The sequence below is a fragment of the Aptenodytes patagonicus genome, chromosome 3 (assembly GCF_965638725.1).
Source record: "Aptenodytes patagonicus chromosome 3, bAptPat1.pri.cur, whole genome shotgun sequence".
NCBI lineage: Eukaryota > Metazoa > Chordata > Aves > Sphenisciformes > Spheniscidae > Aptenodytes > Aptenodytes patagonicus.
In genome coordinates, this window is record NC_134951.1 from 89,760,809 (window position 1) to 89,785,896 (window position 25,088).

The following is a 25,088-nucleotide window of genomic DNA, read 5'->3' on the forward strand; positions in this document are numbered from 1 at the left end:
CAGAGATAGCTCCTAATGACTGAATTATGTAGCTCTGCAGAGAAATATAACGGGATACTAATTCAGAGTGGAAAAAAATCTTGTAGGTCACCTTTTCTGTCTTTCTGCTAATGCAAGTTTCTTTCCTAAAGCTCATTTGATTCGGTTCTGACCAGATTAAATTTTATGCACAGCAAGCACTGGCCCCAGCCACATTTTCTTGAGGGACTATTCTCCTTGATAGACTGTACTCCTCACTTAGTCCTGCCACCAAGATCTTAGTCAATATATTCTGTATATGTAGCTTCTCAAAGCAAAGTCACTCACTTAAGGTGCCACAAGCCAGTCTTAGCAACAATTTAGTACATTACTTGAGTCTGGTGGAAAGAGTCTGTTTCTTACTACACCTAGAAATCCAGCAAATTTTGAGATGTTTTGAGACAGGTCCTTAAAGGAGGGATCTCTATTAAGGACCTAAGAGGATTGCTTGCAGGAGTCATTGCTGACGTACTCTGGCTGACACTAGCTGTTGAAAAAATGGGAACTGGGTATCAAGATTCAAGGTTATAGAACTGCAGAGCTCTCCAGAAACTATTTACACTATATTGGTAAATTTCTCCTCATTCTCATGGCATAAATTTTAACAAATAATTTTTTTTCATGTCTGACAATTTATATCGAAGAAAATGCTACTCTGCTACCAGTTTTGCCCCAAGCTACTGACTCATACTTACGGATTGATTTTCAGAGATGCTGAGCACATGCAGTTTTCCAGCAGAGTTCAGGCAAGCAATAGGGCTTAATATTTCTCAAACACAAATCGCTTACTAATAAGCTGTTGCCAAGGGAATCCTGCCTGAGCATTTGGGCGAAGAAAGTATATAATGCATCCTCTGTACAGTTCTCCTTCTAGCCAGTTACTCCATGGAAAAGGGTGCAGCAAGACGAATGAGAGAGAAAATTCCTGAACTAATCAAATTTTTCATAGAGGGATTTGAAGCTAGGCACATAAAATAAGTAGGCAACAAACTCTAGGAGAAAATTATATGAACATTTTCAATATGTGAAAAACATGATACATGATTGCAATTACTTTTTGTGCGCTATGTACTCTTTAGCAGAACTGCTAGTTTGACAGAGGAGAGGCAGATGAGCCAGGTGCGATGGCTCGTGTTCAGAACAGAGCAGCAGAGGCTGAACGCAGAGAGGTCTCAGTCAGTTTACTCTTAAGCGATAAGAAGGTTTCATTAGGAAGGAAGCTTTGGACGGACTGACTTGTTAGCTGATTATCAAGAACATTTAAAAAGGACAGACTTTTGCTTTCATAAAAATGCTAGAGAACAACAGCTATGAGACAACAACTTTCGCATAGCAAAAGTAGATTGTTTACTTATTTTATTTTAACTCAGACTGGATAACAGAGTCATGAATATCTATAGAACTGCCACAGAAGTTTACAGGCAGCACTTATCCAGACAGGGAGCTTATACTTTTAAAGGGAGCAATTAATTAAGGCTTTTTTTTTTTTCCGTGTAAGTGCTCTAATTTCCTAGAAGGTTGACTTCACAGCACATGACTTTACCTGGAAGGCTACTGAAAATATGTACATTTTCAAAACTTGTCCTTCTTCACAGCAGCAGAATTTAAGAATTTGCTTTGAATATATAGAAAATTAGTCTCATTTAGCATCATATACAGATCTCACGGTCATGTGCTCTTAAACTCGATGTTGCATTATCAGTTATTTATTCTCCATAACCTACCAAGTTTCTGCAATCCTCCTCCATTTTTAACTCATTTGGGAGAAATGCACACACATAAAATTACAAGGCTGAAACAGCATCCTCTTGCAACTATATAGATGCAGTTGACTGTTGTCTTCTAGTATTAGTCCAAACCTCCTTAACACTGTAAGTGACTGTAGCACTTTCAAAATTTTATTCTGTCTCTCCTTTGAACATACTTCTTTTTCTAACATGCAGTTAACTGTAGAGAAAAGGTCTGCATGTCACAGACACTTTTGAGTCTAACCATCGACAGAAGTGCACTAGAGAAAATGAGTAAAAGTTACTAATTCTTCTTCATATCTTTTATGTCTGAAATTCTTATAAGCCTCTTACATTGTCACAGCTATGTTCATTTGTTTGCTTAGGCTTAGGCTTGAGCTTTTCAAACACAAAAATAATTGCTATTTTGTGAATAGATTTTTTTCCCTAACCTTTCATATTTCTTATTTATCTCATTCCAAAAAGAGAACAGTAAGGAAATGAATTCCTCAAATTTGCAACAGCTGTGAGTCACTAAACCTCCTGATGGGTCCCGTGAGAACTAAGGCCAAATGCATGTGGAATAACAATTTCATATGTGGCACTATATTTCCCCCTTCTGAGATGCAATGGACTTAACAAGTCTCCATATTTAATTAATTCTTAATGACATGAACTGTTTTTAATCTGCCAGAAAAAAATTCTGTCAGTTACAAAATTACATCTGTAAGAAAAGAGAAGATGATTACAGGTAGGTCATATGCTCAGCCATTAGCTGCGTTCATTTCCAGAGCCAGTTTTCTGAACTGAGATCCAATTCAATTCTATTTGTCACAAAACCAAATCATAATTCAGGAATGTGACTTAACTCACAGGAAATGCAAAGTGATTTGAACTACACTGGCCTTAAAAATATTATCATTAATTATTATTATTAATATGCATACTTCTTTTCATAAATAAAATCCCACTGAAACCAATGGGATTCTACACAGAACAACATGTCCCATGTGGGTGGACTCCAAGACACACGGCATTAAAACAGGTATCTTCAACAGATGGAACCTAAGAACCTGCCTTTTTAAAACTTATTTGCAGTTTGAGGTGTCTCTCTTGAGATCTCTTATAGCATGATTTTCAAGAAAAAGGGAGGGAGATTTTCAGCACTTTGTGAAAATCAACAGTTTCTTGGTAACCTCAGAATAATCAGATGGTCAATATTTTGATAGTTACGATCAAAACCAAAGGCTACACAATTCCACTTTGACACAATAAATTAATCCAAGCCCTCTTTTTGCCACCAAGACATAGCACTGCACTGCAGCTTTCTTATGAGAACGGGTCTGCAGTTTCTTGACATTTTGGAAGATTCTGTTTTCATGTCTCTTTTATTCACATTTTCTTCAGATAAACCCTTTTTAATGAAAATATTTGATATTACAAGCTCACGTGGAACAAGAAATTATATTTTAGAGATGATATTAACATACTATACAAAGATGTAAAGATTATTTGTTTCTGAGTTAGCTCTGGTAATAAACTAACACATGCAGTATCTCAATCTCATTTAATTTCTAGTTTAAGATTAATTATTTTCCTGGCAGTATGCCACATTCTGGACAGTAGCCCAGCTATGGGTGAGTAATGGTAAATGGTTGGGAGTAATTTTTAAATTAAAATAAAATTGCAGTGTGTTTTCAAAGACTTGTAAAATTAGGTCAATGCCAAAGAAAGTGGTTTGCTTTGTTAATAACTTTGATAAAGGAAGATTACAGAGAAAGCCTACTTCTTGCTGGTCTTGAGAGCCTACTAATGCCTGCCACGATCATTAGTTTTAGGAGATGCAGTTTCAAGCTTGTTCAGGGCAAGTCCATGAAAATGGAAGCACTGCACAGCACCATAATACATGACAAGTACGAAATGCATTTGCATATCTGTAATAACATAAATTCCATTTATTATATTTTCTAGAAAGTAACAGAGTTACTGTGAAAATCTGCAGAACCTCTTTGGAGTGTATTTGAGGTGGAATTTATCCTTTAATATCCTCAAATTGTTTCAATTCTACTTTAGATTTATTTTGGATTCTTGAATATGATCTGTTCGATTTTTCTGTATTCCTCTGATGACCATTGTTTACAACAGTTATGTGATCCTTTTTGCAAGCAGCTGTATTCAGTTCCCCCCTTATCTGCCCTCTCTTTATATTCATAGAAAAGTATCAGAAAAAAATCCTCAGGCCACAAGGCAAATGCTAGTTTCTCGGACTGGGAAGATGCTAACCTAATAAGAACACCAGTGAAAAGTTGTCTTAAAAATTTATTTTCCTGCGAATGCTTTAGCATTAGCCAATTCTGGCGACACACGGCCACCTTAGGTAGATCAAGTGCAATGCTCTGACCCTGTTGCACGGGGGAGCTGCGGGTGGGTTTCATACAGGCTTGCACCTTTGGCTCATGACTCAGAAGGAGCAATGAGATGGCAGGGTTGGGGCTTTCCCTTCCTTCAGCCCTCTGCAACAGAAGAGCTTAAATTCACCAACGGGAACATATTTTACAGGTCTTCTATTTAAATCTCAAAGGCTCTCAAATGAGTACGTTTACTGTTCAACAAAGGCACCTCCCCACATGATGAAGAAACTGATCCCAAGTTTAATTCTGTATTTCTGGCATGCAAAACCAGGACAGATTACATAAGATTTCTATTTACTGACTAAGGTATGTAATTCATTGCCCAATCCAGTGATCAGCTGTGACTAGAAAATTAGTGTCTCCTAATTTAGATTAAAGGATATTAATAGAAACTTTCTCAGCCTGATCTCAAGTTCAGACCTGTTAAGCATACATTTGTGTATTAAAATCCCCCTGGTATTGTAATACACATTACAGCTGAACAACTCAATGTCTCTCAAAACCATAGTAAATTACTTTCTGATCTTTAACGTATTAGGAGACTATACTGAAATGCCCCTCTGAGAAAAGCAAATAACACTTTCAAGGAAAGGAAAAAACATTGTAGTAAGTGGTAAATCAAGCATTTCTCCTTCAGCGGCTAATTTCCTCATATGGAGTGGCTAATCACTCAGGTGTGGTATGAATTACTCCTCCTTTGTAGCTTTCAATAACTATTTGCTGGACATCTTCAAATCTCAGTATTTTAAAGAAAGATGAACATTTTCCTCCTTCTATAGGATGAGGAAACTGTCACCGTTTTCAAACTCTACCTTAAAGGCACTCAGCTCTCCTGAGAGTCCCAGATTGAAATTGTTTTATTTAGCAAGGTATTTGAAATTAAACTGTGCCCGCTATGGAAAGGAAGGAAGCGTCTATTGGAACCATTCATCCCTGGGGTCTTCAGCTCCCAAGGGCTGAGACTGAATTCGTATTACAAGTGAACATGCATCTAAATTTCTGAAAAGCTGTAAATAGAGACTTTCAAAGTTTAAGTTTTTGAAAAGGTAAGCTATCACGTACATGCTTAGTTACCTATATAAGTGACCTGGTCTTCAGATGAGCTGAGTACTTACAGTCTGGATTAGAATGAACAGGAGAGTGCACATAGATAATCCATTTTTCTTTAAAAATTAGGTCACTATTTGGTGTACAGAGGCACCTAATTTTGGTTATAATTTTTTATGAGTTTTTTTGTAATACTTTATTACCTATTACCTTCAGATTTTCCTGTCTAAGCACATATCGGCAATTACAATGTGTAATTTATGAAGAAAAACCCAAGAAACAGGCAAATAAACAAGGTATTTTCTAATATAGTTCATATTAGAACCATATTAGTTTCCATAATAAATAATTTACCACACGGTGTATATCAGAAATAAAAGATCTAAACTAGGCACATCTTTGGGTCTGAATCTGAGAATAACTATTGCACAACCACCAATAAAATGTCCTCTGCTTCACTGAGACTTTGTCACTGTAAATAATTACACTTCCTGGAGCGCACAGAAGATGTAAATGGCAAGGTAGGTTTTGATGAGTTTTGAGGCTTTTTTTTTTTTTCCTCAGATCAACTCCAAATCTGACTTTAATAAACTTTTAATAAACTTTGAAAAAGGTGACAACACATTCATTTCAATATCAGCAATTCTTGCACAGGAATTACATGACATATAATTATGTTTTTAACAGTGGGATGATTAAATAAGACAGACTGCAATGATGTGTTCATTCATATAGTACATAATTCCCGAAAGAAATAGGAAAGATTTCTACACTGACCATAGTCTGTGTTTTCCGGCTCCCAACAATTTGATGGCCAAAAATAGGGTGTCTATAGACAAAACAAAAAAGTAGGGAACTCAAGTTAGACAATGCAAGCATTATACAGTCCTTGGATTGATACTGGTTTCCAGAGTCAATTTACATTTTTGGTAGCTCTATTATATTGTTAACTTGACAATTTTGAAATAGACATCAAAACAGAAAATTACTTTCGTACGCTTGTTTATTGCATTAGTGTCAGAATTGCATTGAAAAAGAAGAACAAAGTGTTCTTTTTATTCTTAAAGTTAAGGGAACAAAAACCACAAGGTTAGGTAGTGAGGTTGTCTTTTTCATCTTGCCTAGCAACATACCCCTCACATGTCCTGAAGAATCAGTTTTAGAAGGTAAAAAGACAGAAAATACTTTGGGGTACATTCAGTTCTTGATTTTGGAAAGTTTTCCTTAGTATATATTAATATATAATACTCTTTCCTAGAAGTTATTTGTTTAAAAATGCCACTAAACACAACCTGTTTTCACAAAGTTATCAAAGTTCTTTTCATTTGTTGAAGTCTATTTTTTTTCTAATTGTTTAGAAATTGTGATTTAAAATGTGATTTTTTTAATGGAAAGCCAATAAAAGTATCAATAACTAGTTCAATACTATGCTTATTAAAACTGTGCTAAATGTATTGTTAAAATAATTCACTTCTACCAAATGAAGAATATAAGACCATATAGGCATTTTTCATACAAATAACTTAATTTTTAAAATGGTAACTTTTTGTTAAAATGTAGAGGATTACAGTATTTTATACGCAACGCATCCATATATGTATATACATACACACACATACAGAGAATTATATATTATTTGAGCAGTTGAATTAATCTCATTAAATACGTGGACTGGTCTGAGTGGTATTTCAAAACACAGGTGCTTCCTTACGAAAAACTTCTGCCTTACTTTCTGTTTCTTATTGGTTTTTCTCAAAGATCTCCCAGCTGCAAAAATGGAAACTCTCTTGCTGCCCACTTCCCTCAAAACTGTTTTAATGTTAATCTGGAAACCAACAGGGCTGAAAGGTGACACATTCACACCTGCTGTCAGGTTAGATATATATTGTGAAAAATCTCTCTCCATTGTAACAATGACGCATCAACTTTAATAGGAACGATTTAGAACTTGCTATTAATCAGGCAACAGCAATGAATTAAAGGGTAAAAAAGAAACTATCACAAGCTAACTTTGAAGGCTGAGATGTGTTTCTTGTAAGCTGTTTTGTGCTCTGTAATGGAGCAGCAATAAGTCATTCTCCTATCAACTATTCCTTCGCAGTGCCACTGAAATCAGTGACCAGTACAAGCACAAATGGAAAGAATAAGAGGAACCCCTAAACAATGAATGGCAGCACTCAGCGAATCCCGGAGAAGCAAGAAGCTATAAAAGTAATTTAAAAATGTCAATCATATAAAGCATAAAGTCACCATCATTTAAATATACAGTTTTCAAAGTCAGGGAGGGAGAACAGTCCATCCTTGGAGGCATGAAGCATATCTCGGGAGAGGCCCAAGAAGAAAAGCACAACTACATCATTTTCCTGCTAACAGTAACTTTAACCTCTGTTTACAGGTTCAAGCTGAGCTTCTGGAAAAAGGATGCAGTGGGGTTACTAAATACACAGAAACCATATCTGCTCAGGCAGCTCCCGAGCTGAAACTGGCTGGGGCTCAGATTTTATTCAGGGAGGAATAGCAGTTATGGTGGAGGATGGCTGGAGAAAGGTGCAGGGGAAGAGCCCTTTCAGAAGTAAAGAGGCAGAGATTCTTCCAATTGTGGGTATACTTGCTGCAAATTCCATATTAAAACTTCTCATACGTACTTAGGATTTCTCTTGACAAATTACATATACTCCCATCCCAGCTAAGATTAAAAAATAAATTCTCTCTTCTGATTTTGAGCAAATCCCAAAATTGCTTTTGTCATTCATTTCACATCAGGCTATGAGGAAATACTATATATTCACAATTATATGTTTATGACGTAAGAGGAGGACTTTGTTGTTTCATACGTAAATGAAAAGCTACCCCCGGCCAGCAAGAATACTGCAAGAAATAGTTCTGAGAGGCTCTCAGAGAGATTGTATCAATCAAGGATAAATCTAATATTACTGTTTTCAGCATTTAGTTAAAATAACACATTGACTTTTTATTGGGACTTGCACATTGGTGGTGGAGGGAGTGTGGGCGCTAAACAGAATACGGGAAAGGGGGCAGGATCTTCAATGTTGTGAAATGTCACTTTAGCTCACTAGGAGGCAGAGGTGGCCAAGGCTTTTCTGAAGGACAAAAAAGCACATCCCAATGGCAGGACCTGCTTCTGACAGAGGGACTCAGTTCAGACCAATGCCGAGAAGTGTGAAAATACACCGAGGGCACTTTTTCCTTTCCGAAGCTGAGCAAAACTTTCGAGGGAACAGATAAAATAGATTTTGTTCCATTAGAGAATACCTGACCAAGACTTTGCAGGTGTGTAGTACTTGGAGTGAAAGTGACTGCAGGATGAGGCTGGTATTTTGCAAAGACGAGCACAGCAGTATGAGGGCCAGCAGGCTCAGAGAACAGGCAGAGGAGGTCTCTCCGGAAAGTAAACCGAGGGTCAAAGAGATGGAAGGGACGTACTAAACGTCCAAGTACCTCTAGAGAGAAAGTGTAGTGGCAGACCAGTGTAACCACACTGGCAACCTCCAATCAACGAAACATGAAAAAGAGATCATGGAAAAAGCACAAACTAATGCATATGCTACTAAGGATGAGTCTAAGCCTCCCTGCGCCTCCATGCCTCTGGAGATAAAAGCAGAAAAGTTAAAACAGAACACGAGTTTTAATTAGCAAAGCACGTGATAAGCCATAATAAAAGGTTTCAATAATGTGTTATAAGATAAGCCAAAAAGAAACCCCAGCAAAAGGCAAACATTACGTTATGAGAAAGGGGTTCAAATAACAGTTAGTACAGACAAGTACAGAAGATTATTAAATGCCTTCCTTGTTTGAGTCTCCAGAAGGAAGGAGACTGTGGTCAGACAAAGGTCTTTCTGCCCAGGGAATGACATGCAGGTGTGCGGATGCTCTGAACTGGGCAGGCACACGCCGCCTCTGAACTGCAAGCTGTGACCCTGCCTGCGTGGCGCTTGGATGCATTTACTGGGACCTGCTGAGAAGTACAGCTCATCAGCTCAAGCACTGCAACGTGGCCGGAGCTGGCCTCCAGCCAGCTGGCTCCCAGTGGGAGCAAAGTTCAAGTCTGCCTGCAATCAGCTCTGAGAACATGCCCAGAATTAATTTTGACATGAAGATAAGACTACAGGGCGAAGTGCAGGAAAAAAACAGGAAGAGAAATATTTGTATGAGGTCAGACAGTTCAGGTTAGAGGCCTGATGAAATTCAGCACAGAACGCTTAAGGAATTATTGCGTTTTCATGTGGGTAAACTGTGTTTATTTGTAGAAAACAAAAAAGCCTCGCCAAACTAAAGAACGACTCCTGGTTCCTCAGCACTGTGAGTTATATGCATGTGCAAATATTATGACAAAAGTTTTGCTCTGGTACTTCTCTATCTCCTCTATCTCTAACTCTCTATACTATTTAGTATCTAACTGGCAAGAGTTTTCAAAAGTATTGGATTATCTGCATGATGTTTAAAGGGGTGCAAGTCACCTGAAGGGCAAGTTATACACGGAAAAAATATTCATTCAAGTAACCTTTGAAACATGGGCAGTTATTTAAAAAAAATAAAATAATCACATAAGGCAGGGGAGCCTCAGAAGACTACAGCAAGGGGAAGATTTACCTTTTTCAGAAAAGGGGAAAAGCTGAAATTTTCTGTATTCTAATCTTTCTACATCTAGTGTCTAGATTGAAGAATTGTAAGACACTATCCATTTCTGAATCCTTAAAAGCTAAAGGTTACTAAAATTTGGATTTTTCAAAAACATATTAGGTCACTGACAGTGTAAAGCCCCTACTAGATGAGAAATAAACAGTAAATGCTATGTATTTTGGCCAAGGCAAAGTCCTACATTACTTTCTTACCAGCAAGTAAAGAATTATGGTATCACATTAAGATATGTGCTCAAAAGCAGCTACAGCTGCTGATAAAGTTTTATTCAAAGAGTAGATAACTATTATTCACTTTCAAAGCAGGAAATGGCATTGGTGGGTGCAGAGACGAGGAAAATTCTCCTAAAACCAGGCACAAAAAAACAGTGGTAAGGGACAGGATTAACACTTAAACAGAAAGAAAGTCCAAAAAAATCAAGAAAAATCTTTAAAAAAACCTAGACACTGAAAATGAAACGTGATAAAAAAAATCAGTTTCTGATTAAAGAATTTTTACAATGCTATGATTGTATGGAAAAAAATCCATCAACAATAAACTTGTGTGTAGTTAAAATGACTGATGTTTTCCCAAAGGTGTATTCCACATTTTCTTGGCTAATTGTTTGGTATTAACAGTCATAAAGTTCTGGTCTTAATCTACCTCGACACGTGTCATGCACAGTGGATAAACTGGAATACCCCTTGGTAAACTGTAGCAATAGAAGTAAATCTCAAGCAACATCACTCCTGGCTGAGAAAAGTCCCAGGGAGAAACCTCATCACAAGGCTCCCACGATAGTACAATTCTGTTATTAGAATGATACATTAAGATTTTGGGGAAATGTGTATCAAGGCCCCCCCATTCAGGCTGGCCCTCGAGTGCACTGGACGGCCCCTTGCCTGTCTCCGTTCTTCAGGGGCATGCTCTGAGTGCATCCCCACCGCCCCTGGCTGCAGTCCTCCTCAGCCCCAGCGCCTCACGGGCTTCTACCTGTGCAGAGATTTGTTGTCCCAACCTCCGCAATCAGGCAAGTTAACGTCGAGCTTGCACAAGGTCTCAGACAGAAATCCCTGGAACCTTTGACTCCAAAAACCTGATTTTCCTACAAATGGAGTCTGAGGTTTACTTTGTCCCTTAGATGTTACAGACCTCAAATAGTTTAATTACGTAATACGTGACTATAATGTATGTGCTGAGTTTACATCTTTCCACTTCTGTTTCAAAAGTCTCCACACAATTTCACAGTCCAGATATTTAATAATCCCTTAGAAGAATTTGCTAGAGAGGTTATCCATGAAGACGGGGGGGAAGAAGATTTGCCTTGTTCAAGGCAAATAAGAAGATCCCTGGTCTCACGGAATGAGGTCAGGAATCAGAATAGGAGGTGTGTGCAAAGGAGAAAGCTGCCTGCTCTCATCTGATCTATTAGAAAACCCCCCCCAGCAATGCAAGGGGCTCTGCCCATGTAAATGACCTTCCCTATACCTGGACTATGCAAACAAAGCTTGGTTTAACTATTTGTTACAACTCACATATCCCGAGTACACTGCACAAGAATTATAACATCCCTTGCAATATCACATATTCCTATAGCACAAACATTATACAATCTATGTGCTTTGTTTTATGATCTAGAAACCCTACATAAGTGAAGATTTTCCCCAGGAGTGTTATGGACGTGGTATAACATGTTGTAGCTCAACACTACCATTTTCAAAGAGAAGATTATGAAATATCAAGGGGTTTTTGTGAGATGTAGAAAACCTGAAGGAATTATCATACTTAAGAATTTTACTTTTCCTCAGAAGGGAATGTGAAGTAGTTCGCGTGAACAAGTATTAGACAGGGAACATTTGTCATTTTGCCGTGACATCCCATTTAGGCGGAAGGAAGGTGGGTGGTAGTACGGTTTGGGGAAAGTCAAGTACTGTTTATCAGCCCAGGCAGAAATAATGCTGCCAGTTTTTATCAGTACACTTTTAAGGCACTTTGTTTAATTGTATCTGTAACTTGAATAAGCAGCCAGCACAAGTCAGCAGCTAGACAAATAAGGCTTACCTAGCACTGCACATGCGATCGTAGAGCCATTTAAGCATTCAGAACAAAACAGGCTGTTACAAGGATCTTCACGCCAATAACGGAAAACTGGGTTTGCACACACAAACGCATGCTGGTTCTCTTGCATTATAGACTAATATCATTAGGTAAAGTTAACCACAGAAATCCATAATCCTCCTGTTAATAAAGTCATATGAAACAAAATTCTGCAATATAGCACATATTCCACACTAAACAAATTGGCAGCAGTGGCCGCTATGCATTGTGAGCAATCCTGTGATAAAACAAATAGATCTGCTTTAGCCCTACCATAAAATTAATCAATAATAATATCTGAGCTAATGAAACAACCACTTGTAAAAATCAGTGTTGCCCATCAGCTTTTATAAAACATGATTAATTTCTATGCATTAAACTGTATTACTGAGGAGGGAAATCATTAAGCATCTTTCAGCTACCCCTTGTTGATAGTAATAAGAAAAGAATTGTTGTTTCTGAAGCTGCTCCACTCCATGAAATCTTTTAAAATCTAATTACTGGGATGGGGGAGGAATATTCAAATCACTCATAAACCTTCCTTTGCATATTACTGCTATTCTTCTCACAGGCACCACTGTCTTTATAAACAGCAGAAATCAAGTCTTTGCTAAAAAACAGTTATACACAATCTCAAATGCCTTGCATGACGGATGGCAGAATTCATGGGCATTCAGTTTTACATTCACTGCAGTTGACTCAAATGATCTCCTGGTAAAGGAAAAGGGTAAGATCACTGGTCTAGCACTGTCAAGCCCATAGAGGAAGGATGCCAGCAAGTAGTGCTCCACAGTTAGCTCAGAATTATTAAAAAAGAGGTTGAGGAAGTTGGAATAAAGATTTTGGCTCTGTGACTCCTCTTCTCTAACCTGGAAAGAGGATGAGCATGGAAAGCGGTGGCAGGGAAAGTGTGTCTGAGTAGGGAGTTAAAAAAAGAAAAAAGGGCACTGATAGGGCAGTCAGAAAGACACATGGATTTGAAATTATTTTTCCCTCTTCGAAACCTAAACAGAACCTGTATATGCTGAGCCTGAGCTGAAGAGACAATGAATTAGTCCTTGCACCTGCAATTGCCAAAGAAAATTTGCCAAATGCTGGATAAGATAACCCGCTTCTTTTTTATTTCTAAAATCTGGCTTCCAATAAAATCCTTCCCTCAAGACACGGTACATGATCCAGCGAGGCTGTGGAGAGTGTCTGGAGAGCTGTGATGTTCAGCCACAGCCTCAGTATTCAGAATGGCCAGAGGCTGGCCCAGGACCGAGCCCAGAGGTAGCTAGCTGAGCAGGGCTGACTCAAAGAGATGCAGGAAGCAATGTAATTCCACCTGAGACACAAGGATCCGCAACACTTCATATTCTACACTGTTTTGTAGCAAAGATATTCCAAGATCCTTACAGTGATTGCTATGTATTTTTATCCCCAGTTTAGGCATGGGAAAACAAGGCCAGAGAGATTAAATGTGTTTGTCAAGAAAGTGTTCCCAGTGGTAGAACAGGAGGAGACATCACAGGTGAAATCTTCACCTTGCCAAAATCCATGAGTTTTGCTGCTATCTTCACCAGACTCATGCTTTCACAAGAAACTGTTCCCATTTTCACACTCAGCTATTTATGCCTTCCATCTTAAAAGTTACAAAACAACAGCAGAACCTAAACGTCATCTCTGAAAATTAATTTATGTTAAATCACGAATTAATCTCATCAAAAAATGGGAGTGTGATTATCACTAGCCTCAAGTATCCTAGGAGTTTGTTTAAAGACCAAAGATATTAGAAAACATTATTGTTCACTATGAACATTGAGACACTTGGTATGCATGTGCAACTTGTAGAAGAAATCAACATATCTTTCCCTGGGAGACTATTATAGAAGTTCACCAGCTGAGAGGGGAGTCAGGCATTCCTCATCAGGATGGACCACACATGGACACGGATGAAAGGTCTCAGTGAGTAATCCCTGGCCCCAGGAAGATCTGCTTTCTAAGGTGCACCTTGCTTTTCTTATTTGGGCCCCTCATACCTATTTGCTCTCAGGTAGAGGAGGGTGGTTAGCAGGTATTCAGCTCCTTCTTTGGTCCCAGGCTTAACTTACCAGGAAAAGGCAATGCAGCAGTTCAGGACGGTTCAGAAAGTATCACTATCCCTGAATTTTCTGCTTTGCCTTGTTGACACTAATAAGAAATTTCCTCTCTGAGTAAGGCAATTAATATTTAGATCCATCTCCTTTGAATTAAATTGTTATCACAGAAACTAACCTAATTACACCTGAGTAGGTCAAAGAATGATCTGGAATTATTTTTTTTATTTCTAAGGCTACATTATTTAAAAAAGCAGATATAACTATATAACTATCTTACAGCCCTCCTGATGGCAAGAGTAATAACTGAAAAAGTATAATTTTGCCTGTAAAAGGGCATTCGCACAAATGAAGCACAATCTCCACTGCTTTTAGCTATTTCGATACAAAAGAAGGTTGTTTAAAACAAACTGGAAGTAATTTTACTGTCAGGAGGGAATGCGTCACCCTTTGGAAAACAAAAAATGAAGTGCATGGAGATTATTGTAGCTAGCCTGTTTTTTGTAGGTCAGGTCTTTGTATTGCAGACAGAGATTCCTCTGCAGGGATGGCTTCTGAACTTTTCAGTGCTAGCAGGTGCATGGTTTTCTCTTTCTATTAAAGTATCTAGAAATTTGTGAATTCTGTCCAATACTCAGGGGGTCCTATTTCCAAAGCACCTGAACAACTATTCTAGTGCAAAATTCACACATTTGCAGTCAAACTTTCCTCCCCATTGAGTATGTTGTCTTCATCTTCCAATTTAACAGCTTCAGTAACAGATTTTATATTAGCCTTATTTTGGTGGGGAATGTGGAATTGTAATGACATAACTTTTGCTGTTACAACTCCAGTTAACAGTATGGCACCACTATGAATTTTTTCTCATGTTATACATTAACAGCTAAAATTGCATTGTTTTAACATTGTTAGCATAGGAATAGCAATGCAAAAGGTACCACAGAGCAGCAAACAACCAAAATACTGCAGATATATACGGAGCAACACTTGAGGAAATTATCTTATTTCATATGCATATGTCAAATAGGTGCCAAATCCTTAACTTATATAAATCAACTGATATCATTTTACAATCTAACCCTCACTGAAGCTTCATGTCCAAATATGTAGGCTGTAGACCTCTCTGAGGAAAGCCCATGGCAGGGTAGTTGCAGTACTCTGAGCTGTTCACAGTGCAGCTAATTCTAATCTATACTTTCCTTCAGTCGAATTATCATGCTAGCAGAGGTGCTCATTTCCCATGTTTGAGACAGAAGCAGGCCAGCAGCTGTGCAGAATTCAATGACCAGCATTCCTACAAATAAGTCCTATTCTCTGCAAAATTAAGTCCTCGCATATTTTGTCCTTCTGGCCACTGCTTCTGCAGAGACAAGCCAAGAACTAGAGCCTCAACCACTCCATGATTTCTTTCCACTTTTCACTTGCCTCATAACCACATCAGTGCCTTTCCCTCAGCAGTAAGCCCCTTCACCTATGTGCCATCCCTCTCTTCTTTATACTGAACACTGAGGAGGATGAAGCACCATGAGAAGGAAACCTTTTCCTTCAAATCCTCTCTCCAGGATCAAAGGTAACTGTGGATCTGGGGGAGGAGGCTTGGAGTAACTGCTCTTTGTATTACCCATATACACATGTAACTTACTGTCCTGCTGAAGGATAGTTTTTTTGCACTGTATGACCCACAGGATCTACATATGAAAATACAATAATATTGTATGCATGTACGCAATTATCATTCTCTTTTTTGCCAGACTGTGCTGTACATATTTAATTATATTCACTCCAAGATTTTGTTTTAGACCAAATAATATGAACCTTTCTCTTCTCTTATGTGGGTCTATAGAACTCAAGCTAAAATATTGATGGAAGTATTGTACAGCAATTAATCTAATACAATGTTTGAGACTATGATTGGTCTCCAATGTATCACAGTTTTCTTCTACATTTTAAAGACCACAATCTCAGCTTTATTTTATTCTCTATGGCTTCTTATTTAAACAATGTTTAAGACAAAACTTAGACTTAAGTATCTTGAAGACAATAGATTTTGTTTTACCAGATATTATTTTTCTGTAAGTATTTAACACAGTTGGAACTAACAGAGCAGGATTAACAAATTATGGTATTCATATCATCAATTTCATAGTGATAAGCATCATATAATTTCAAAGCAACAAATATCTAGAGAAGATCTTGGAGCAGCTGTCAGTGATACCTACCAGGAAGACCACCTAATAGGAAGAGCAATACAGAACACAACCACCATTGTCAACAGTGGCACATGGCAAGCAAAGTTAACTCCTTCTCTAGAATACATAATCAGATACTGTGCAATCATATTTCTTTCAAGTCATAGGTGGTATTGCTCTGCAAACTTCTAGCCTGCTATTCATTATTAGAAAAGCAACACTCCTGCTCCCCAAGCCCTTAGTTTGAAATCTAATATAATAAAATACAACTATGTACATATCTGAATAATATACGTGTAGGTATAGGTATACATATACATACATATACACCCTTCCAGCTTGTTCTGAAGCATCTGCATGTTTGTTATATGCAATGGGACTGTGTCCTGGTTTCAGCAGGGATAGAGTTAATTTCCTTCTAGTAGCTGGTACAGTGCTGTGTTTTGGATTTAGGAGGAGAACAATGTTGATAACACACTGATGTTTTAGTTGTTGCTAGGGAATGCTTACACTAGCCAAGGACTTGTCAGCTTCCCATGCTCTACCGACTGAGAAGGCTGCAGGTGCACAAGGAGCTGGGAGGGGGCACAGCCAGGACAGCTGACCCAAACTGGCCACAGGGACATTCCATACCGTGTGACGTCATGCTCAGTACATAAACTGGGGGAAAGCTGGCTGGGGGGGCCGCTGCTCGGGGACTGGCTGGGCATCGGTCGGTGGGTGGTGAGCAATTGCACTGTGCATCACTTGCTTCTGCTATGAACCTTTGTGTGAGGCCTTTAATATGAGCGTCCATTTGCGCAAGTCAAGAACATATTGAAAACACTTGCCTGGAATCGATAAAAGGTGCCATCATCCTTTAGTGTTAGAACATGGTCCGAGATTGGAAAGAAATAGCCATGTGCTGCCATCAGTGTTCCCAAATGTAGAGCTTCCACTGTTTGAAGAAAAGAGAGATATACTTAAAAAATTAAATAATTTCTTTTCAGCAGTTTAGTTTTCTTGTTCAGATTCATCTTATCTCCTGCAGATAACCACTTGACTCTCAGTCAAGGTCCTGCCATCATGAAAGCACTGTCTTTTTCTATGTAATATAATGATGCAACCAAAAAAACCCCTTTACTCTCCTTAACAAATGGCTATTACATGTCCCATTTGTAGCTGCAGTTCCACTACTCACATCAGCATTAGCAGGTACCCACCGCAATGTTCACTTACTTGTTTTGAAGCTGAAAACAGCTATCATTTTTACCCTGATGGTGCAGTGTGCTTTTCCTCTTCAGAACAGTTTCAGATTACGTGATGTTAAAATAGGCGATTACAATTGCATGATATCTTCCTCACTAGCTTTATCAGAAATACAGTAAAGGATAGTTTTCCTTAAAAGTTTCTCATTACTGGGAAAATAACAAAGGATCACAGAATCACAGAATGGTTGAGGGACCTCTGGAGGTCATCTGATCCAACCCCCATGCTCAAGCAGGGAGCCAGTTGCCCAGGACCACGGCTTTTGAATATCTCCAAGGAGGGACCACAATCTCTCTGGGCAACCTGTGCCAGTGCTTGGTCACCCTCACAGTAAAAAAGTGTTTCCCGATGTTCAGAGGGAACCTACTGTGTTTCAGTTTGTGCCCATTGACTCTGGTCCTGTCACTGGGCACCACTGGAAAGAGCCTGGCTCTGCCTTCATTACACCCTCCCACCAGGTATTTATACACATAGATGAGCTTCCACCTGAGCCTTCTCCAGACTGAACAGCAGCTTTTCTCATAGGAGAGGTGCTCCAGGCCCTTAATCATCTTCATGGCCCTCTGTTGGACTCTCTCCAGTGTGTGCATGTCTCTCTTGTAGTGAGGAGTCCAGAACTGGTCACACAGAGGATGAATTCAATTCACTTTAATGAACAAAACCATAATATGTAACAGTCAGGATTATATGTGCTCCTGTATTTTCAGTGAATCACTGTCCAGTATCAGTCCCTGAAGTCTCTTACTCAGTATTGTCATTATTTGCCTAACAAGAACACAGTGTTGTAGGAAGAGAACAGCATTAGTTAGAGTCATGCTCTTGTTGCAGTATTTAAGTCCTACTGTCTCTTTACCATATTTCTTTACCAACCTTGTAACAACTCAGGTACATATCCCTAAAATAGCTGTACAGCAATTTCTGTTGTAAAATTAAAAATTTCCTAGCATAACCTGCTAATATCAGTCCACAACCACTGAGGCATCCTAATTTTAAAAGATGAACCCTGGAAAGGACCATAAGGGTTTCTGAGCTATATGACAAAGCCACCAGTTACAGGAGCTGGTGCTAGAGAGGACAACACTGCTGCAGGACAACATCAGGGATGTGAAAAGGAAAACGATCAATAAAAAGGCCATATTGGACACCTAAGGAGTAAGGGAAAGTTAGGAAAGGGGAGGAAGAAAAAGACAAAGAGAAGAAAGACAGAAACAGCGAGATCTGCCTAAAAAATGAGGGATCTTTTATCTAAAATATGAATTCAGCATGAATCCAGAAAGTATGCAGAATCAGTAAGGATGAATATTTGCACTATGGAAAACACGTTACACCACTACAACATACACAGATTCATATTCATCCTCTAAAAGGAGCTCATTTGTTCCTATTGTTTGTAATTTGGCTTTCGGCAATGGCAAGCATAAATGTTGCAGCACGGATCTGTCTTGTCCTGCCTCTTTAAAACATCACCGCAGCATCTGACCAGCAGTCACAGCATCATCATGCAGAAAGAAATGCGAGTCCTAATACCTGTGTTCTTGCGAACAAACACAGAAACAAGGATTCACTTATGCTTCAGCCATTATTATTTTGGATATGAAAAGGAAACACAGGCTTATTTATTTACCCATACTTCATCAGCATCCCAGAAAACTCCCTCTTTCACCCTTTTGCTCACCTGGAGACATTCACTGGTATAGGAGATACAGGAGGTGGAATGGGACATTTTTAAGCTAACCCAAAGCCAGCAAGCATGTGAAAGGAGCAAGAAAGAGGATCTGGACAGTACTTAACTGAGAGCACATAACCCTACCAGGGTTTATTTGATACCCAATAATCCTTGTGATCTCTGTGTTTGGCAAACTGGTTCCTGCTCCTCCAGCAGAGCCATTATCTAAGAAAATCCAACACACCCTCTCCAGCAGTGAGCTCTCTGGCCTGCTATAAAATGCCACAATCCTGTTAACAAGCCTTCTCCCAGTCACAAGCCTACAAGAAATCTCTCTAACAGAAAGAAGGTAGTTGCTTCGCTCCTTGTGCTTGAGATGTCTGCAAATCCCCATCTGAACTTTATCGTAATTAATGTAAGTCCATATATTGTTGTTATTCATTTCTTTCAAGCCACTAAATTCTATTATCCCCTGGATCAGAAATTTTGAGTCAACACTGTCTGTAGTGCGTCATTTGCTGAGGTTCTTTTCATTTTGGTTCACTTTGTCTACCTTTTAATTTTATTAAGCTTTTCTTTGTTCTTCACACACGGCCAATTCCAAAAACTTTATTTTTGCAGGAATTATGTATCTTCGTGGAATGAGAGAAAAACAAAGGAAGAAATGTGCTGACATTTTTTAGAGACAGGATTTCTTAGATAAGGGTGACAGGGCTTGCTAGGGAGCTCTGACGCAGATGAGAACGCATTCTCTTCAGATTTAGCAGAAAGTAAATAGGCTCCAGATTTTTTTCATGTTCTTCCTGGATTCTGAATTGTAATATTTTTCAAGAGCACAAGGAGCTCACATTATTCCCCTTTACCCAGCAATCTTTAGACTACACCTGGACAACTATGTCCAGTTGGGAATAATATGTCCACTCCAATACAAGAAAGACATCAACAAACTTGAGTGAGTCCAGTGGAGGGTCACCAAGATGGTTGGGGCTGGAGAACGTGCCCTGTAAGGAGAGGCTGGGGGAGCTGGCCTTGCTCGGACTGAAAGAGAGAAGGTTTTGGGGGTGTCTAGCAGCACCCTTCCAATGCGTAAAAGGAGACTACCAAATGAGGGAGCCAAGATCTTTATGGAGTTGCATGGCAATTAAAAAAAAAAAAAAAAAAAAAAAAAAAAAAAAAAAAAAAAAGAGACAATGGTAGTAAACTAAACCAGGGATGGATCTGACTTCAACCAAGCAGCAGAAGAGGCTGCCCCGAGAGGCTATGCAGTCTGCATCCTTGGAGGGTTTCAAGACCTTGAACCGATAAAGTCCTGGACAATGTGTTTGACCTTACAGTTGACCCTACTTTGAGAAATGGGTTGGACGAGAGTCTTCCTGAGGTCCCTCTCAACCTGAATTATATTACAACTCTGTGACTCTAGGTGGATGAAGCAGAAGTGGAACAAGGAGCAGAAAAAAGGGATGGAGACAATTGGAGAAGAAATTATTTGAAAGCTCCTGCCAGAGCAGCCTATAATCCTGGGAAGGTTGGTTACAGTAGGAGTAAGAGCTTATATTTCTCTCATTGAGCAATGAGTCATATACGCAAGTATATAGTCACTACTAGTCCTCTATGCAAAAAATGGCAAGAGCAACCTGGCCTTCTCCAGAAGCCAATTAAGGTTATTTAAGATCTGAATCATTCCCAATAGGAGCCTATATCTCTTCTTCAGTTATGTATGGAGGCTAAGGTGGTTCTATTCTCACCTCAGGCAATCTCATTCAGCTAGGATGAATCTATACTAACGCAATGTTAAGGTATGTTTCTGTCCCTTTAGCCATTAAGAGTTAATAGGGACATATAAACTTGTCACATCTCTTCTTTTTTCCTTCAGCTAATAGACAATTAATTTTCATTTTTATGGCTATCAATCCAGCAACTTATTCCAGCATTGCATAAATATAAATGCACAAATATACCTTTTTAATATCAACCTAAGATCTACTGTAGCTCACACTTGGGAATGTGAGCAGTATCTGCTTTATTAAAAGAAAAAAAAAGAAAAGGAAAAAAAAACACGCATAGTGTAAGAATAAAGACATTCACTTGAAAGTCTAAAATCTTCTCCATTGGTATCATCTGACAATGGGGCAACGGCATAACCAAAGCATTATCAATAATCTTTGCACAGAGATTGAATAACCTATAAATCAAATACGGCTCAAACAGGTGAACAACATCCACAAAATTGTAACCCTGCCTCACACCAGACTGGTAGGGGACTAATGCTGCTGCTCTGCACTGCAGCAGTAGAACTTCTGCACAGAAAGAAAACTCGGCTCTTAGGAGGTTTCTAATCTCCAAGCAAGAAGTTGTCCAGTGTATTACAGACACAACAAAGGCAACACTTTGATATATATCTCAATTTGCTAAAATCACACTGAAAAATAAATACTGTAAGAAGCCAATGAAGTAGAACAGTAGGATTTAGGAAACAAAACCATGAGCTTGAAAAGGAAAATGCAGACAGCACTAGACTAGTCCTACATGCCTAAATGCCTAGAAGTTCAATTCAGACAGCTGCTGCATCCCCCAGCTATTCCTGCATGTGGAGTTAGGGGATTTTCAGTTGAAGAAGCACGTTTCATCTGGAAGAATGGCAGATGGAGATTAGGAACATGAAAAACTTCTATGAAGTTCATCAGTTGAGAAGAAAAAAGAAGCCTGAATAAATGCTTTTAAATGTAAAAGTTCCCAGGTAGAAAGAGTAATGTTTACACGTATTCAGAATACAAATTCAAAAAATTGGAGGAACATAGACTAAAAACCAGAAAATAGTGTTTTTTTAAATGGCAAGCGTACACAGACGCACACAGAAATGTGATATCTACACAACTACTATTTCCCAATCTTCAGCCACAGTGTGTAAGAACAAGCAATGTAAACTACATTCTCCATTACACCCAGATAGCCTCACTGAGAAGGCATAATTCAAATTGCAGTCAACTACTATACAATGAATAAAAACTGCAGCCAGAGACATCACACAAAAAATCTGAGGGAGACAAAGCTCATGGAAGTGTAACTGGCAGAACAGAGTAGCCTTCAGCTTCCTCTGTTCTTGACTGCTTATTTTGGAGACATCAATTATCTGAACCGAGGTTCCAGGTATACTTCCTAGCAGTGACACTGCTGAAAAGTGGAACAGCATATTCAAGAAACAAATTTACCCAAACCGCTGTTTTAATTTTTCATAGCTAAAAGAGGACAGTGTTGCAAGTTGTAACAGCTAATGGAAAAGAAACGTCTCAGGTGAAAGACAGAAATACGTCTTTATGAGCCTGTTGCATTTCAACAGGATATGAAATATTTTATATAAATTCAAAATGTTGCTGTGGGTGTAATTTTGATTCTTAATGTGTATGCTATCGCTGGGCTAAAAGCTAAAAAAAGCTTAAAATTCCATGGTTCACTCTGCTGTTGAACTTTATTTAGCTGAGTGGGTAAAGTGAACAACACATGTACATAAATTGATTAGCAATCATTTTTGTGAGAAGTAATATTGCCCAGCCATCTGCTGTGCCATTACAAGGAGAGTGATCTTGATGGATTAAATGCTAGTCACTTTTAATATACTTTGTTATACAAGAGAGTCAGACATTTTCAATGCTTTGGGACAACGCAAACCTGACGAAATCTAAAGAATGATACCCTGGTTGTTGAGTTTTCATTCTATTTTCTTCTTAAACATAGTGCAGTTTTCTCGTTGCTCTAATAACTATTGTATGGACTGATGATAGTTCGTTCACCTTAAATTGCAGGGTATGGTCATATCAGTGGAACAATTTGTTTCCACAGGAGGGGATGAAAAAGGATGGATGTTCCTCGTTTTTCTTTGGAATAAACATGTTTCTGTGCTTTGAAAGCCCTTAAAGGATACGTTTTCAGTGATTAGTGTGGATTCCACTTTTCCTTATGCATCTCAGGTCTTCATGTGATGTGGTCTCTATATTTATGTTTACTCTGAAGTCCATAAAATACTTTATAGTATCATACCATTATAGTTACAGTCTCACAACATCTAAAGTGGCTTGCAGTAATCTCTGAGGGACTGAGTAAAGGAAAGCAGGGTGTTTCCCAATTCTGCTCTACTTTAAAACGGCGTTTTTCAGAGTCTGTTTTATGTTCTTTCGTGCAGCTCAGTCCTGGAGAAAGATTTCCTACAAGGAACATGGCTTGGGGCATTTTGTGTCTTTAAGATTGTTATATGATGTAAGTGACAGCGAAAACCCAAACGTGCAAGTTTTTCATATACTTTTTGATACAAAAATGTCAAACAAATGAAAACCTCCCTTTCCATCAAACAACGAAGTGTTTGTTATTCTGGGTTATTTGTCTAATCTAAAATCCATCAGTACTGAAGTGCATTGCTAAGCCACACGGCTGCCTGGAAAAAGAATTAATGAGTCAGAACTTCACGAGCACACATTCATTTTAAGTGTCGAATGCCAAGACATTATCACTTACTCTCACCTCACTCCTGCTGTCATTTCATTGCCAGTGTGAACACAAGCTGCAAAGGATTAACTTTAACTTAAAGTAATAAAATACAACTTGCTTCTCACGCTCACACAAAGCGTAGGAGAGACTCACTCTCTGGGCCTGACTGTGGCATTTAAAGAGGGGAAAATAAAACATCTAGAAAAGTTCTTGAACACCCACATCACTATAAGCCTCTCTCTTTTGTCCCATCTGAAGGATCGATATTGCAAAGGGAGCAGCACTCAGTAAGAGTCATTTCAGGGAGGGCAAAAGAGTCGGTGAAGGAAGAGGTATTATTTACCCAAACACAGTTAAAAGGAGATTCATGCTTGATTCCAAGATAACCATCACAAACCAAGTTATCTGCCACCATAGCAGCTTACCTAAATAGGTAGGATTTTGCTTTTGCTGTGTGCTAGACAGTGGCTGCTGATGCCATCAGCAGGCCAGAGGCATCAGTAGGAACATTGCTCAGCAGGTAAGGGGGAAAACGTATCAGAGATGTGCCATGAATACTCATCTGCCCAAGGAATGGTAATGTCCACCCTTACAGTCTGAGTTGGTCTATAACACAGCGTGTCACTTACACACATACCTCAAGTCCAGAGACAATGATGCATACCTGAAACATCGACTACTTTGTTCACAAAAACATCCAGCAAACCGGGGCCACACTACCGGTCTTGCCTTACATGCTCACAGGATGTGGGTGAATTGGGACTGACCTAAATGTCTGACATAACCCTGGAAAGATTTTATCCAGACAAGATCAAAAGAAGTCATGCCACCATGAAAGACTGAATGAAAGGGGAAGCTGACCTAGAGTTTCTTGAAAGAAAGAAAAAAAAAAACCAAAGCAAAAGACCTTTCTTCACTCACAGGAGAAGAAAAAAAAAGAAAGAAAAAAAAAAGGGAAGAAAGAAAGGAGTTATCAAATGGGAGAAAAAAAGAAGTTAGTCCTTGAAAGAGAAGTTGCATCTCACTGCTAGCAATACACAAACCCTCCTCTTAAAAACTGTTTAAGTATTGTCTGTTAAATTTTTTATGTGGTTGTTTCCTATTGGATTTCATCGGATTCACACACTAACTGTTGCTACTTCCTACTAAAGCTTGGCTTTTATTCTCTTAATAAAATTGTATCTTGAAAGGCAGACCCCTGAGACCTCAAAATGTAATGACTTGAGGTGAGCACCATAGCTTTCCTGTTGACACAAAAAAAAAAAAAAAAGGGGGGGGGGGAGAGTTTGAACTTGAGGTTTCATGAGGCAGATAAGTGGGGAGTGAGGTGCTGGCATTGAGCAGTGTTATAACTTCACCTCTCAAATATTTGTTTGGTGTGTTTGTTTGCCATACTGGAATCATGCAGCTACAGAGGGTGGAAGAAATCCATCCAAGCTGCAAGCAGTGGGTAGACTTAACTACCAGGGAAAACAGAACACGGCACAATT

The 25,088-nt window shown here is 38.8% G+C and overlaps 1 protein-coding gene across 9 annotated transcripts in view; it reads right to left on the bottom strand.

Moving 5' to 3' along the window:
• RGS7 (regulator of G protein signaling 7) overlaps positions 1-25,088 on the bottom strand; it is a 265,891-nt gene that overhangs the window by 70,193 nt on the left and 170,610 nt on the right. For all 9 annotated transcript variants that reach the window (XM_076334190.1, XM_076334197.1, XM_076334191.1 and 6 more), the window contains exons 5-6: positions 17,036-17,142; positions 5,981-6,032 (exon numbers count right to left, since the gene is read on the bottom strand). In XM_076334190.1, the coding sequence (XP_076190305.1) occupies positions 5,981-6,032; positions 17,036-17,142 (159 nt within the window). The remainder of the gene's footprint in view (positions 1-5,980; positions 6,033-17,035; positions 17,143-25,088) is intronic.